The sequence below is a fragment of the Camelina sativa genome, chromosome 7, assembly GCF_000633955.1.
Source record: "Camelina sativa cultivar DH55 chromosome 7, Cs, whole genome shotgun sequence".
NCBI classification, from domain to species: Eukaryota; Viridiplantae; Streptophyta; class Magnoliopsida; order Brassicales; family Brassicaceae; genus Camelina; species Camelina sativa.
In genome coordinates this window covers 12,325,903-12,343,436 of record NC_025691.1, presented here as the reverse complement: position 1 = coordinate 12,343,436, position 17,534 = coordinate 12,325,903, and the positions used below count along the sequence as shown (strand labels likewise).

The 17,534-nt window shown below is 42.2% G+C and overlaps 2 protein-coding genes, 1 long non-coding RNA gene and 1 pseudogene across 3 annotated transcripts in view; 2 read left to right on the top strand and 2 right to left on the bottom strand.

Annotated features, from left to right (window-relative positions):
* LOC104701013 (proline-rich protein 1-like) lies at positions 982-2,198 on the bottom strand. The gene is made up of 2 exons (XM_010416633.1): positions 1,669-2,198; positions 982-1,497 (listed from the first exon to the last, which is right to left on the bottom strand). The coding sequence occupies exons 1-2, from the start codon at positions 2,147-2,149 to the stop codon at positions 1,184-1,186; spliced, it is 795 nt and encodes a 264-aa protein (XP_010414935.1). The 5' UTR covers positions 2,150-2,198; the 3' UTR covers positions 982-1,183.
* On the top strand, positions 4,928-7,101 carry LOC104704562. The gene is made up of 3 exons (XM_010420623.1): positions 4,928-5,949; positions 6,145-6,605; positions 7,004-7,101. Exons 1-3 carry the CDS (start codon positions 4,928-4,930, stop codon positions 7,099-7,101), a joined length of 1,581 nt encoding a protein of 526 aa, XP_010418925.1.
* LOC104704561 lies at positions 7,300-11,849 on the top strand (annotated as a pseudogene).
* Positions 17,207-17,534, bottom strand: part of LOC104701012 — an 851-nt gene continuing 523 nt past the window's right edge. Inside the window, exon 2 of the long non-coding RNA XR_753683.1 lies at positions 17,207-17,498. This is a non-coding gene — a long non-coding RNA (uncharacterized LOC104701012). The remainder of the gene's footprint in view (positions 17,499-17,534) is intronic.

The following is a 17,534-nucleotide window of genomic DNA, read 5'->3' as shown; positions in this document are numbered from 1 at the left end:
TTCATCAGATATGACTTCCCTAATCTTCTCAGTATCCCATTGCCGGTGTGCTCCCTATGTTACGATAAGGTCAGAGACATGCAGCAGAGTGTCGTTTGGGTTGGTGCTGAGAATCGGTTTCGGTGGATGATCTGGTACAAAGTTGTCCTGGTTTACACGAATACTTTTGCCATCACCAACAATATATCTGTATTCTAACTTGATAATTTTAAGACCTTCAAGTATTGATGACCACCCGTATGACTGGTTTGCTCTCTGTTTTGCATCTAAAATACAATCATCTCTGTAGTATCTGCTTTTAAAAACTTTGGCAAATAAGGAGTTTGGATGTTGTATAAGACGCCAAGCTTGTTTGGCAAGTAAGGTGTCATTAAAATTTGCCAAATCTTTGAATCCTAAAGCCCTTTCCGATTTTGTGTGTTGTAAACGTTTCCAAGCAATTTAAGGAATTCCTCGGTCTTTATTACTTTTTTCCCACCAGAACTTTTGTAAAATGCTTTCTATGTCAGGTAGCACACCCATTGGCAGTTTAATACAGGACATGGAGTAAACAGACATTGCTAAAGCCACAGACTTTATAAGTATTTCCTTACCAGCTGGTGATAGAAGTCGTCCTCGTCAGGAAGATATTTTGTTTTTTACCCTTTCAATGATGTAATGGAACATCTCATTCATCTTTTTGCCAGATTGTTCCAGTAAACCAAGATATTTAACCTCCTCCCCTATGATTAGGTATTTGCAAAATGTTTTTTAGACGATTTTTAGACGATTTATGTATTAGCTTTAAGTAGAATTTATTCCTACTTAATTTATGTTTGATGGGTTTTTGTTTCAAGCGTTACCAGGAGCATGAGACTAGCGACTAAACTATTGTTTGTATGGGTTTTAAAGATAAACAAGACGTTGACGCAATGACCATCAGAAGTAATAAATTTTATCATCTACAAAAATAAAATATATATTACTATTGAATTTTTCATACATAATCACATATTGTTTTTCTTCTTAAAATTTTATTATATGAAATAGAAAAACATAATGCATTGGTTGTGCAATGAATCAAATGAATTCGGAACAAACATATAAGAACATTTTTCCAGAGAAAAAAGATTTTCAAATAATAAATTGATTTAAGCGACATTATATGCCATGCAAGTTCATCTTCATAGTAATGTGATGATGATCAGTATTTGGGAGTGGTGGGAGCAGCCTTGGAACCGGTGAAGTAGAAAGGACCAACGTTAAAACGCTTTATGTTCTTGTCGGAGTACATCGACAAAGGAACTCCGGTGAGGCCCTTGTTGACATTGGTGGGGTTCTTGCAAGTCTCGATTGGAGATGCGTAGAGCTTGACACGGCAGTGAGATAGGTTCTTGATATGGGTTAACGCCACGTGGAAGTACCCCTTAGAATCAGTTGGATTGCTGTAGATCACAACCTCGTTCTTGCTTTTCCCGTAAGATCCCATCTCGGAACACAAAATCTTTGCCTTTGCTCCTACATGAAAATTAATCAACCAAAGTTTATAATTTGAACTAAAAGTTTCTGTTATATATGCCTTAGGTTCGAATCTTTTTAATTAGGAAGGATGGTTTATGCATTCACACATGTCCAAGGTTATAAACAAGAATTCATTTTTATAAAATATATTTTTAAGTATTTTTGTACCTTGAATAGGGTAGGTTTCGTAGCTGTTTTTGCATAAGATGATGCCATCAACGGCTTTAATGATCTCTGGGACATATGGCTTGGTGGGTGGAGTGTAGGTTGGTTTTGGTACATATGGACGTGGAGGAGAATAGCTTGGAGACTTTTTGTAGACCGGTGGAGCGTAAAGCGGAGATGGGAGAGTTCGCTTAGTGTACACCGGAGGTGAGAGTGTAGGTTTGTAGACCGGCATGGTGTAAATCGGAGGTGGGAGAGTTGGCTTAGTGTAAACCGGTGGAGTGTAAGCCGGAGGTGGGAGAGTTGGCTTTTGGGCAGGTGCTGTGTAAACACGAGTTGGGAGGCTAGGTTTGTGAACCGATGGAGTGTAAACTGGAGGTGGGAGTGTGGGTTTAGGAGATGAGGGTGCATCGTAATCAGCAGTGGCAATGGTGGCCAAAGAGAGGATGAGACAAATCGCGTAGGAGGTGCTTGTGATCGCCATTGCAGATAGAGTTCCTTATAGCCTTTTAGCTAGTTCGTATTTTGTGTTCTTGGTGTTTGAAGTGGGATGTTGAGAACAATTTCATCAAATGGTTTATATAAGAAAAATGTTAAGGTATTCAAACTTTCAAGAGAACCTAAAAAAAATATTATCTTGAAAGGTGACTAATTGGATAATCATGTTTGGGGGATTCTAATAGTGTGATGCACGATTAAAAACATCTTTGCCACTTACAAGTTTACAACCATATATGCATACACACGGCGCCGACCAAAGGTACGGAGAACTATAAAACATATTTTCGTTTATAAAGCCAATGTTTTATATATATATATATATATATATTAGCTAAATGCATGCATAAATGTAAAAATATATTTATAAACAAAAATGATCCATTTCACTTACGTAAGTATAGTTTCTTCACAAATGATGTTTGAGTTAAGTAATGTGATATGAATTATGTTTCTATGCAACAATTTTATCAGTTTATTTAAGAATGCAACTTCTCAACTCTCAAGTTTCCAATGTGCATTCTGTATATTGTGATCTAGATTTAAATTCTATGTTAGTATGGGTCAAATTCCATATGTTTCTTTGCATCAGTATACTGTATGTCACAATTCTATGTTTAGTCTAGTGCACTTGATGTGCCTGTTGTCTGGTAATGTGGTATGCATGACATTCTTGCATGTTCATGCAATTTCTTTGAGATAACGGTGGCTTTGTTACAACACTTATTGTTTTTATAGATCCAGTGATTGTAGATAGGTCAAGTAATTCGCCTATGTATATTGTAGAAGTTGTTAAAAAGTCGAATATATATTGTAAACCAATAGCTAAATGATTCAAATAAACACAAAACATAGAACAAATCTGGCAATTCATCTTATAAAACCTATATGCTCTGTGGTTGGCTCAACTCCAACACTCTCACATCACACTGTACTTCAGCAAATAGTTTAGGCTTTTAGCTATATATATTCAAACTGCAAGTTAGCTCATACGAGGAACATTATATATAGGTATATCATATATACTAGTTGAGCAGTCGAATTATAAAAAGCAAAGCTTTAGAAACAGCAAGAGCCTTAGAGACAAAAGTGCAAAATTGGCTGGACTTTTTGTACAGATCATTTGCCTGGAGATGCAAATCTCGACTTCTCTCTATGTCGACTCAAGCTTCTGTCTCTAGGGGATGAAAATCCCATCCCTGCTTGCCGTGTAATCTCTACATTGAAATTTGATTTTATGTACATATATTGTGGTAAAAAAATGATACACCACTAGAAACAACGTGGTCATGTGAGACATATGAAATGCTGGAAAAGACGAAGAAATGTGCAGTGCGCAACAATGAGTTCATGAAAATTGCAGTTACCTCTTCGCTTTCTTTCAAGTTCTTGATCCAGCTCTTCCTTCCATTTCCTCTCAATCTCTGACAATGCAACACTGCCAAGCCAAAACAACCCATTTCCAGATGATGAACAAACAAGCCTAGGCAAAGTGGTTTTCCCAAAAATATTTATTACGAAATTTCTAAAATCTTTTGAAATATTTGTGATTAACGTTCTGGCAACACCTTCCATGGACACCCAACTTATAAAATGGAAGGCCATAATAGACTTAAGACATGCATTCATGCGACTACCTTCTCGGATATTGGTTCCTATCTACTTAACGGCGAGTAGATAAGGAAAAAGAATCTAAACCATTCATGTTTAACCTTTAAATCTACCCAGAACAATAGTAGCTGTTGGACTTACCTCTGGCTGTTTGATTCATGTTCAGCATCAGCACTTGCATTGCTATTATTAATCGATGATATTTAAATACAGAAGAAGAAAGAAACAAGCCCACTAAACCCCTTGACTAAGTGGAGATACAATCCCTCTAATTAAAGATAAACAAAAACAAAATAATCTCAACTCTATTTTCGATATAAATAATGCCGGTTTACTCCGGTTAACCGGTTATGTTCTCATCATTATTATCCAATTTTGCGACCCTTCCGAATTCTAGTATTGTCAGTCTATTTACTTTAAAGTGTCTATATTTTGGGAAAATCACATCATATTTAGCAATGTTCTAAAATACGGCCTATGCGACCATATATACGGTGAGTATACGGTAAACGATGACCCACTGTACCGTTTATAGGCTAAGGGTTTAAACATATACGGGTTGGTCGAATTCGGTTACTTAAACGGCGTATATACGAACGATTATATTGTTATCATATATACGTCCGTATTTTGTTTTTTTTTAACCTTCAATCAAGCTATAAAACGAAACCTATAAATTGAAGAAACCCTAAGCTTTATTCGTTTTCTACTGCCGTGACACTTTTCTTAAACTTCATTCTATATACAGAGAGTCTTCAGGTTTTCTTTACTCCCATTCTCTTGTTTTGATTATGTGATCTTTCTTTTTTGGCTTTATCATCTATAGACTATTGTTGTTGTCTTGTTGACTATAGATCTATGATACTTAACATCGTTAAACTAGGTTTGAGTTTTGAATTTTGATACTGTAAAACTCTGTTTTGATATCATAAAAACAGAGTATTGATATAGTAAAACTCTGCTTGAAATCGTAAAACTCTGTTTTGATATCATCAAACATTGATACGATGGAATCTCAATGCATATTTATCTTTTGTAATTATTTTCAGGAATCTCAAGTTCCAATGAATTCTGGTTTGAATGAGGAACCTAGTGGAGTGTCAGATTCTACAGTTTTGAAGAGAAACTCGAAAGATGTTGCTTGGGAATATGGATGTCTGATTCGAAGAATCTCGACAAAGTTAAATGCAAATTGTGTGGAAAAGAATTTTCGGGAGGTGCTTACAGGATAAAAGAACACATTGCCAAAATTCCTGGAAACGTTTATGCTTGTCCAAGATCATCAAAGGATGATCAAGAGAAGTGCAAGACTGCTATCGAGGAAGCAAAGAAGAAGAAGAAGAAGAAGGTAACTCTAGATGATGAGCTGCGGCAGACAGTTAATGTTCATGGCAGTGGAGATATGGATGATGTGATTGAACTTGAAGAAATGGGTTCAAGAAAGATGCAAAGGACACTTGGTCCAATGGATAAGTTTGCAACAAACATCAATCCAGAATCTAGACCTCTTCCAACTAGGCAACAAAATATCAATGATGCTCTTTGGAAAGAGAAGCTACACAAGGTTCAACAATATATTGCTAGGTGGGTGTATGCTTTAGGGGTTCATTTCAATACCATAGCAAACGATGAGTTTAAGCTAATGGCTGAAGCTATAGGAAAATTTGGTCCAGGAGTCACACCACAAAGTCAACACCAACTTCGAGAGCCTTTACTTAAGGAAGAGGTTGATAGACTTCATGGTTTGCTGAAACCACAAGAAGAAGAGTGGAAGAAGAATGGATGCAAGATTATGACAGATGCTTGGTCTGATCGAAAAAGGAGAAGTATCATGAATCTGTGTGTTAATTGCAAAGGAGGTACAATGTTTCGCTCATCTAAAGATAGTTCAGATGAGGCTCATACAGGTGGATATATTTTTGAGTATGTCAAAGGCTGCATTGAGGAGATTGGTGAAGAGAATGTAGTTCAAGTGGTTACTGATAATGCTGCTAACAATATGGTTGCGGCAAGAATGATGAAAGAGATCAAGCCGAGTATATTTTGGACATCATGTGCGACTCACTCCATCAATTTGATGCTTGAAAGCATATCGAAACTCACAAGGTTCAAAGGCACAATTCAGATGGCGAAAGACTTCACAATCTTCATATATGCTCATCATAAGACATTGGCGTTGATGAGAACATTCACAAATAGGACAAACATTGTGAGACCTGGTGTTACTAGATTTGCATCATCATTTCTTACTTTGCAAAGTCTCTTGGACAAGAGGGATCAACTAGCAGCCATGTTTTCTAGCGGTGAGTGGAGAAACTGCAAATGGTCGAAACATTCCAAAGGAATCAAGGCATTTAACACAGTGATGAGTGTTAAATTTTGGAATGGGGTGATAATGTGCTTGAATGTTTTTGGACCATTGGTCAAACTGCTTCGACTTGTTGATGGAGATAAGAAGCCTACAATGGTATTTCTGCATGGAGAACTGATAGAAGCAAAGAAACAGATCAGTGATGGATTAAAACATGTGGAAAAAAATGTTAAGCCGATATTGAGTATCATTGAAGAAAAGATTAAGGGTCGACTTGACAATCCTTTGCATCTGACAGGTTATTTGTGGAACCCATACTACTTCTATAAAGATTCAAGCCAAGCCTCCAGTGATGAGGTATCAAATGCAGTCTTTAAGTGTGTCTCTGCATTTTTCCCCAATGATGTCAACACACAATGTCAAGTCATCAACTCTGAACTGGCGATTTACAAAAACAAAGAAGGGAACTTTGGAAAACCATGGGCCATCATAGGCTGCCAGAAGGAGGATTATGATCCAGGTTTATTTCAAACAAAGCACGATCATGTTTTTTTCAAACAGAGCACGAGTACATAGTTGAAATATAGCACAATCATGTTTTTTAAAAACAGAGCACGAACAAGTTTTTTTTTCAAACAGAGCATGGATTTGCATCATCGTTTCTTTGTATCATCGTTTCATTGGTTAAAACATAGCATGATCATGTTTTTTTAAAAACAGAGCACGAACAGGTTTTTTTCCAAACAAAGCATGGATTTGCATCATTGTTTTTTTGTATCATCGTTTCATTGGTACACTTGCAGGTTTTTTTCAAACAGAACACTTGCAGGTTTTTACAGAACACGAGCATGTAGTTCTACTCCATCACGATCATGTTTACTTAGATCATTTACATTTGTTTATATTTTACATTTTTAGTTTATTGGTGGGAAACATATGGAAATGCTTTTCCTAATTTAGCAAAAATGGCTAAGAGAATTTTGGCTTTGACTACAAGTTCATCCGGATGTGAATGAAACTGGAGTACATTTGAAGGGGTTAGACTTTATTTTGCTCTAATTTTCAATTACCTTGATTTTTATGCATATAGTTCAATGGTTCAGTTAATTTATATAGCTCCCTACTATTATATGTAGGTACATACAAAGAAACGAAACAGACTTGCTGTAAGTCGAATGAACAATCTTGTGTATGTCCAATTTAATTTAAGATTGATGAACCAAAGGAAGAGACAAAAGGAGAATAATGATGATATATTGGTTGGGAATCATGCTTCTAATGCTCAATCATGGTTAGTTGATGGGATTTCCAATGATGGAGAGGACTTACAATTCGATTTACAAGGTGATATAGGTGAAGAAGAACCATTTCGATCAACCATTGATGATCCAGATCAAATTAGAGAGTTAGATGATTTCATATCCGACAATGAAGAAGAACTTGATGATATTGATTGCGAGTTTGACGATGACCAGATTCTACAAGTTGACGGATATGAAGAACTTAAAGTTTTAAATTGGTTTATTTTTCTGTTTTATTTTGTTATTTCAATTATTGAGTTTTAGACTATTTGGGGTTACAATAAAAGATTGATACTATTGGTTTGACAATTTCATAAATATTTTTACAGAGATTTTGATATTTATTTGTTTTTAGTATATATATTTAATTATTTATGTTTAATATATTTATAAATTATCATATCTATATATATTTTTGGTAAAATACATTAATCGTATATATCTCGTATATATAGTCGCGTATATAGCTATTTGTTAAACGGTAATGCACTGCCCGACTAGCGCCTAGTATATTTTAGAACATTGATATTTAGTTATAAAATATGACATATTTGACCATATTAATATACCCCACGGGTTACAAAAAAAAAAAACCCCACACGTTGCGTAGAAATTTTCTTAATATATATATAAAAATAATTTATTTGGTGACAGAAAAAGAGGGATTTTTATTTTAATTAAAAAGAAAGGGAAACACATGTCATGTCATGCTTGTAAACGTAGAGCGTAGCTAGTTGTGAACACTAGGCGGACAGGATCTTGTGCCTCCAGGCGGTGAATCACTTCGTTGTACAAGAGCCTTGATCTCGAGGAGGAGCTTCTGATTCCAAATCCCTTCTGCTGTTTTATATTCCAACAAAACAAATTAATCTTTAAATACATATTTTTTAAGGAATAGTAAACCTAACTAATTAAGAGACAGAAGAAGAAGTCGTCTCTCAATCTGATAACTATAAATTTAGGGGGTGTTATTCAACTTTGGATTTTAATGAAGTTGGGTGTATTTCAAAATTTAGCGTTATTCAATTAGGTATTTTAAAAAGTACAATAAAATCTGCTGTTATTAGATTTAACATTTGTTAAATGATTTTAAAACACTTGTAAAATTGTTGTTATTCTATTTCCAATGGAGTTTGTTTCACTTTAGATTTTAACGTATTTTACATCCAAAACATAAACAAACACAATCCTAACAATTTTTGAGTATTTCATCTCTCTTCTCATAAGTATCTCTCCCAATAAAATCAATTTGTCATCGTCATCGTCGTCATCTTCATTGTCATCGTCATTATCGTCATCATCATCGTCCTCATCATCGTCCTCATCATCGTCATCATCATCGTTCTCGTTGTCGTTGTCGTCATCGTCGTCGTCCTCTTCTGCAGCCATGATAACTGTCCCGTCATTGAAGCTTTAGTAAGCAATCAATTTGCTGCCTTCGACATGGGAGTATATGGTAACGAGATGGATGATGAATCCTCTCAAAGGACCCAGGGATGAAGGACAATCAAGCCTACTCAAAGAGCCCAAGAATTGCAATGGACTACGGTAGGTGGGCGTAACGTAATTTAACAGTTGCATTACCAACTAAGGTAACGTAACGTAATTAAACAGTTGCATCAGTTTAATTATTTGGTTTTAATTCACAACATAATTTATGGATAAGTTATATTTTTTTTATTTACTTTCAAAAATAAAATAAAGTCTACTAGTAAATGACTTTCAAAACCATGAGTAAAGCTTTTCAAATCCACTAATGACATTCAAATCCAGCATTTACAAAACCATTAGACTCTCAAATCCACTAATAATTTAAATCCATTAAAAACCTTTGTTGAATAACACCCCTTTTCTTGTATTGAGAGATTTCGAATCGTAGAGTAATCGAGCGGAAACTACTGTGTTTGATGATGCAGAGAACAAGAGAAACATCAAAGCTATTAAATTGTACATTTTGTTTCGAGTATGAAGTTCTAAACTCTTAAGTTTATAAATTAACGATGTAAAGTAGTGTATTTATATCTAGACAAAATGCACAACGGTGACGTGGGTTACGTCGTTAATCTCAAATTTCGACGAAAATAAACTATTGATTTTGGTTTTGTATACTCACTAGCAGTTTTTTATACTTGTTTGTTAGAAAATGTTGTTTATAATCTTGAATATCTTGTGTGTATGATGAGGCTGAATTGGACTAAACTTTCCCTCATATACACGTTGTGTCATGTGTGGAACATACCTCGAAGTACACAAGCACCAAAATATCAATATATCTATATATAACGTAAGATTACAACAACATCAAAAAAAAAACACTCTTTCGTCGTTATGATCGCCTTCATCTATGTTATCGTGTTAAAGTAATAATTCTATTCCTCTCAAATTTTCTATATAGGTAGACAAAGGAAATTCTAAAAACCTATTTCTTCTAATTAATTACAAAAAAAAGTTTGAGATTAAATTAAGCTCAACATACGAATAAATAATATTTGAATCTCTCAAAAGTAACTCAAAAACAATAATTTATTTGGGCTTAAGCTAGCTGACTCGATCAACTTGTTGGGCGTTGGTTCCTTCATGAAAATGTTGATTGTTTAGTATTATTTCTTTGCAACCCTCAATGCTTATTGCTTATGATGTAAGTATAATTCAAGAATTGATAAATTCTTTTACTTTCCAACTTTTTAGTGATGAGGCTGTTCCTCTGATTGCTGAGGCAGCAGAATTGGAGTTGACACTTAGAAATGCTTATGGTTTACCTTCATAATGTTTGCTTGATATTGAGGATTATAGCAGAATCAACTTCGTTGTGTTGCTAAGTTTTTTCTTTCCTCCTCTCCATGACTAGAATCATCTTATATTAGTTTGGTAAGTAATACTGATCACAGTCTTGAGAATTTAGAAGATCCCTTTTACGGAAGTTCAGATGAAGAACATAGTGAAGCTAGCGTGTTGGACAATGAGAATATAATACGTTGAGACGTGTGAGGTTTCACACGGTATTTTTTTTTTCCTTTTCTTATGATTCTCTCTGTGTAAAATGTTTTTCACTTTTGATCTACTTCTCTGTATGTCTGTTTTTTTTGGTTAATCTAAACCAAAGGCTGGTTACCGTGATGGGATTGCTGCCGGGAAAGAAGATATTGCGCAAGAAGGTTATAACTTTGGCTATAAGGAATCAGTTCTTGCTGCATGTTTGGTAATGTCAGAGGTGTTTCCAGGTAGAATTACTAAATTGGTTCATGAGCTGCATGCTGCGATGTGTTACATATCCGATAAAGCCTATCGAATAGTAGTAGTCTATACTTATCCTGTGTTGACCCTTTTTGAAGTGCACTGAGAGAAATGCTGATTGATGAACAAGAAACTAGAGAGAAGTCTCATAAACTATTATGTTCTGTGCATGCTCTCTTTTTTTTATTTTAATGAATGTAAAACTTATTCAACCAAAAAACCCATTTTACAATATATGCATCCTTAAATCGAATGTTTTTTTTAGATTTTAAGCAAAACTTTTGAACCAAAGAAGAAAAATACACTCGAGAAACGAGAAATAGCTGGTTAACTCGAACCACAACCGAAGACCATCATCAAGCTTGCGAGAACCAAGAGACTGAATGGAACAGATCTTATTCCGAACCAATCTGTCAAGAAACTTAATTAATTGGCCTGGCGAGGAAGGGATTTCTCCATGTCTGCGCCTGTTACGTTCGAACCAAATAGAGTAAACAGTTGCTTGGAATATAAGTCTTAAGATATAGCGATGTGTTCCCTTGACAGCGCAATCGTTAAGGAGCGGGAGAATCAACGTAGTTGAGGTGTCACGGTGCTGCAGTAGTTTGCGAGCTAAAGCTCCCCAAACCCAAGAAGCAAAGGTACATGTGAAAAACAAATGGTCTCTAGTCTCCATCATATGATGGACTGATTCCCCTGTTCCAAGATAGCATACTGTAACATGTGGTAAGCCGGTTATGGACAGCAAGGCAAAGCAAAAAGGAGTACTTCGGGATAGAGTCCGTAAACCAAATGCCCTTGTACCAACTTATTGTTTGATCCGGATCTCGAACTTGCTGCCATGTTTCAGAGGTTGTGAAACGAGATTTAAACGTGTTGTCTGCTCTTCTTCACAGAGCTATGTCAAGCTATGTCCGGTCTTTTTCAATTTCCGTTTCAACCCTGTTGAGAAAGTCCTGACGGTGGTGCATGCATGCATGCTCTCTTTACGGAAGTAGCAATGAAGCAGTTCTATGAAACTCTGACTACAAAGCAAGGGAAGAGAAAAGTGGAGAAGAAGTGTCTGAATCTGGTTCTGGTTCGGGTGTTAACGCCACAACCGACTTGGGATTCGGGAAGCTATGTTACTGAGCTAAGCTCTCTTCTTAACAAATCTCCTAAGAGTGAAAGTAAATTGGACACATAGAGGAGGCTTTGTTCTCTAATTATAGCCAAGCAAAAGCAAGATTAGCAGTGTCTTGTTTTCAAACCAACCTGTTTATAAGTTCGGTTCTGTTTGGTTTGGTTTAGTAAAAATTCATTGCCTTAAATAGGGCTGGGCAAAATAACCGATAACCAAATAACCGACCGAAACCGAACCGAACCGAACCGAACCGAACCGAACCGAACCGAACCGAACCGAACCGAACCGAACCGAACCGAACCGAACCGAACCGAACCGAACCGAACCGAACCGAACCGAACCGAACCGAACCGAACCGAACCGAACCGAACCGAACCGAACCGAACCGAACCGAACCGAACCGAACCGAACCGAACCGAACCGAACCGAACCGAACCGAACCGAACCGAACCGAACCGAACCGAACCGAACCGAACCGAACCGAACCGAACCGAACCGAACCGAACCGAACCGAACCGAACCGAACCGAACCGAACCGAACCGAACCGAACCGAACCGAACCGAACCGAACCGAACCGAACCGAACCGAACCGAACCGAACCGAACCGAACCGAACCGAACCGAACCGAACCGAACCGAACCGAACCGAACCGAACCGAACCGAACCGAACCGAACCGAACCGAACCGAACCGAACCGAACCGAACCGAACCGAACCGAACCGAACCGAACCGAACCGAACCGAACCGAACCGAACCGAACCGAACCGAACCGAACCGAACCGAACCGAACCGAACCGAACCGAACCGAACCGAACCGAACCGAACCGAACCGAACCGAACCGAACCGAACCGAACCGAACCGAACCGAACCGAACCGAACCGAACCGAACCGAACCGAACCGAACCGAACCGAACCGAACCGAACCGAACCGAACCGAACCGAACCGAACCGAACCGAACCGAACCGAACCGAACCGAACCGAACCGAACCGAACCGAACCGAACCGAACCGAACCGAACCGAACCGAACCGAACCGAACCGAACCGAACCGAACCGAACCGAACCGAACCGAACCGAACCGAACCGAACCGAACCGAACCGAACCGAACCGAACCGAACCGAACCGAACCGAACCGAACCGAACCGAACCGAACCGAACCGAACCGAACCGAACCGAACCGAACCGAACCGAACCGAACCGAACCGAACCGAACCGAACCGAACCGAACCGAACCGAACCGAACCGAACCGAACCGAACCGAACCGAACCGAACCGAACCGAACCGAACCGAACCGAACCGAACCGAACCGAACCGAACCGAACCGAACCGAACCGAACCGAACCGAACCGAACCGAACCGAACCGAACCGAACCGAACCGAACCGAACCGAACCGAACCGAACCGAACCGAACCGAACCGAACCGAACCGAACCGAACCGAACCGAACCGAACCGAACCGAACCGAACCGAACCGAACCGAACCGAACCGAACCGAACCGAACCGAACCGAACCGAACCGAACCGAACCGAACCGAACCGAACCGAACCGAACCGAACCGAACCGAACCGAACCGAACCGAACCGAACCGAACCGAACCGAACCGAACCGAACCGAACCGAACCGAACCGAACCGAACCGAACCGAACCGAACCGAACCGAACCGAACCGAACCGAACCGAACCGAACCGAACCGAACCGAACCGAACCGAACCGAACCGAACCGAACCGAACCGAACCGAACCGAACCGAACCGAACCGAACCGAACCGAACCGAACCGAACCGAACCGAACCGAACCGAACCGAACCGAACCGAACCGAACCGAACCGAACCGAACCGAACCGAACCGAACCGAACCGAACCGAACCGAACCGAACCGAACCGAACCGAACCGAACCGAACCGAACCGAACCGAACCGAACCGAACCGAACCGAACCGAACCGAACCGAACCGAACCGAACCGAACCGAACCGAACCGAACCGAACCGAACCGAACCGAACCGAACCGAACCGAACCGAACCGAACCGAACCGAACCGAACCGAACCGAACCGAACCGAACCGAACCGAACCGAACCGAACCGAACCGAACCGAACCGAACCGAACCGAACCGAACCGAACCGAACCGAACCGAACCGAACCGAACCGAACCGAACCGAACCGAACCGAACCGAACCGAACCGAACCGAACCGAACCGAACCGAACCGAACCGAACCGAACCGAACCGAACCGAACCGAACCGAACCGAACCGAACCGAACCGAACCGAACCGAACCGAACCGAACCGAACCGAACCGAACCGAACCGAACCGAACCGAACCGAACCGAACCGAACCGAACCGAACCGAACCGAACCGAACCGAACCGAACCGAACCGAACCGAACCGAACCGAACCGAACCGAACCGAACCGAACCGAACCGAACCGAACCGAACCGAACCGAACCGAACCGAACCGAACCGAACCGAACCGAACCGAACCGAACCGAACCGAACCGAACCGAACCGAACCGAACCGAACCGAACCGAACCGAACCGAACCGAACCGAACCGAACCGAACCGAACCGAACCGAACCGAACCGAACCGAACCGAACCGAACCGAACCGAACCGAACCGAACCGAACCGAACCGAACCGAACCGAACCGAACCGAACCGAACCGAACCGAACCGAACCGAACCGAACCGAACCGAACCGAACCGAACCGAACCGAACCGAACCGAACCGAACCGAACCGAACCGAACCGAACCGAACCGAACCGAACCGAACCGAACCGAACCGAACCGAACCGAACCGAACCGAACCGAACCGAACCGAACCGAACCGAACCGAACCGAACCGAACCGAACCGAACCGAACCGAACCGAACCGAACCGAACCGAACCGAACCGAACCGAACCGAACCGAACCGAACCGAACCGAACCGAACCGAACCGAACCGAACCGAACCGAACCGAACCGAACCGAACCGAACCGAACCGAACCGAACCGAACCGAACCGAACCGAACCGAACCGAACCGAACCGAACCGAACCGAACCGAACCGAACCGAACCGAACCGAACCGAACCGAACCGAACCGAACCGAACCGAACCGAACCGAACCGAACCGAACCGAACCGAACCGAACCGAACCGAACCGAACCGAACCGAACCGAACCGAACCGAACCGAACCGAACCGAACCGAACCGAACCGAACCGAACCGAACCGAACCGAACCGAACCGAACCGAACCGAACCGAACCGAACCGAACCGAACCGAACCGAACCGAACCGAACCGAACCGAACCGAACCGAACCGAACCGAACCGAACCGAACCGAACCGAACCGAACCGAACCGAACCGAACCGAACCGAACCGAACCGAACCGAACCGAACCGAACCGAACCGAACCGAACCGAACCGAACCGAACCGAACCGAACCGAACCGAACCGAACCGAACCGAACCGAACCGAACCGAACCGAACCGAACCGAACCGAACCGAACCGAACCGAACCGAACCGAACCGAACCGAACCGAACCGAACCGAACCGAACCGAACCGAACCGAACCGAACCGAACCGAACCGAACCGAACCGAACCGAACCGAACCGAACCGAACCGAACCGAACCGAACCGAACCGAACCGAACCGAACCGAACCGAACCGAACCGAACCGAACCGAACCGAACCGAACCGAACCGAACCGAACCGAACCGAACCGAACCGAACCGAACCGAACCGAACCGAACCGAACCGAACCGAACCGAACCGAACCGAACCGAACCGAACCGAACCGAACCGAACCGAACCGAACCGAACCGAACCGAACCGAACCGAACCGAACCGAACCGAACCGAACCGAACCGAACCGAACCGAACCGAACCGAACCGAACCGAACCGAACCGAACCGAACCGAACCGAACCGAACCGAACCGAACCGAACCGAACCGAACCGAACCGAACCGAACCGAACCGAACCGAACCGAACCGAACCGAACCGAACCGAACCGAACCGAACCGAACCGAACCGAACCGAACCGAACCGAACCGAACCGAACCGAACCGAACCGAACCGAACCGAACCGAACCGAACCGAACCGAACCGAACCGAACCGAACCGAACCGAACCGAACCGAACCGAACCGAACCGAACCGAACCGAACCGAACCGAACCGAACCGAACCGAACCGAACCGAACCGAACCGAACCGAACCGAACCGAACCGAACCGAACCGAACCGAACCGAACCGAACCGAACCGAACCGAACCGAACCGAACCGAACCGAACCGAACCGAACCGAACCGAACCGAACCGAACCGAACCGAACCGAACCGAACCGAACCGAACCGAACCGAACCGAACCGAACCGAACCGAACCGAACCGAACCGAACCGAACCGAACCGAACCGAACCGAACCGAACCGAACCGAACCGAACCGAACCGAACCGAACCGAACCGAACCGAACCGAACCGAACCGAACCGAACCGAACCGAACCGAACCGAACCGAACCGAACCGAACCGAACCGAACCGAACCGAACCGAACCGAACCGAACCGAACCGAACCGAACCGAACCGAACCGAACCGAACCGAACCGAACCGAACCGAACCGAACCGAACCGAACCGAACCGAACCGAACCGAACCGAACCGAACCGAACCGAACCGAACCGAACCGAACCGAACCGAACCGAACCGAACCGAACCGAACCGAACCGAACCGAACCGAACCGAACCGAACCGAACCGAACCGAACCGAACCGAACCGAACCGAACCGAACCGAACCGAACCGAACCGAACCGAACCGAACCGAACCGAACCGAACCGAACCGAACCGAACCGAACCGAACCGAACCGAACCGAACCGAACCGAACCGAACCGAACCGAACCGAACCGAACCGAACCGAACCGAACCGAACCGAACCGAACCGAACCGAACCGAACCGAACCGAACCGAACCGAACCGAACCGAACCGAACCGAACCGAACCGAACCGAACCGAACCGAACCGAACCGAACCGAACCGAACCGAACCGAACCGAACCGAACCGAACCGAACCGAACCGAAATTTCAAAAATATCCAAATGGTTACTATATTACTATATCCAAAATAACCGAAACCGAATACAACCGAACCGAAACCGAATGGTTAACCGAATGCCCAGGCCTAGCCTTAAATATGAATTATTTGTAAATTTGACCAAAATCTGACTAGTTTATTGTTTTACTATTCTGCTATAAAGTCTTTTTGGGCATTCGCATGACATAGAAAATAGAAGTCCATTTCACTGAACTTGCCTGAAAATTTCAGTTCGAAATTCTCATCTTGTAGAGAGGGAATTTTATTTGTTCGTATATTTCAACCGTAACAAATTCGACGTCTACATGTTACTTGACTAAAACAGATGTTCGTCAACCATTAACCAAAAAAAAAATGAAAATAATATCAAAATAAATTAACAATATGAAAATGAAAATTAAAATAGTTATTCAGTAAAAACAAAAACTATTTGCATATAACCAAAAATTAAAGGGAAGATTTGATGATGACAGTATAGCGTTACAACTTACAAGATTGGTTAAAACCCCCTTAAAGAATGAATTGACATAAATAAATAATCTCATTAGTCGTCATACTTATACCAATTAACTATTGTCTTTATGGTCGACCTCCTCCTTGGCCTGCAGGTCGTGAAACACTTGGGCTCACACTACCCTTGATCTCGAAGAGGACTTGTTGATCCCAAACCCTTTCTGCTATTGGTATAGTTAAACAAAAAAAAAAAAAAAAAA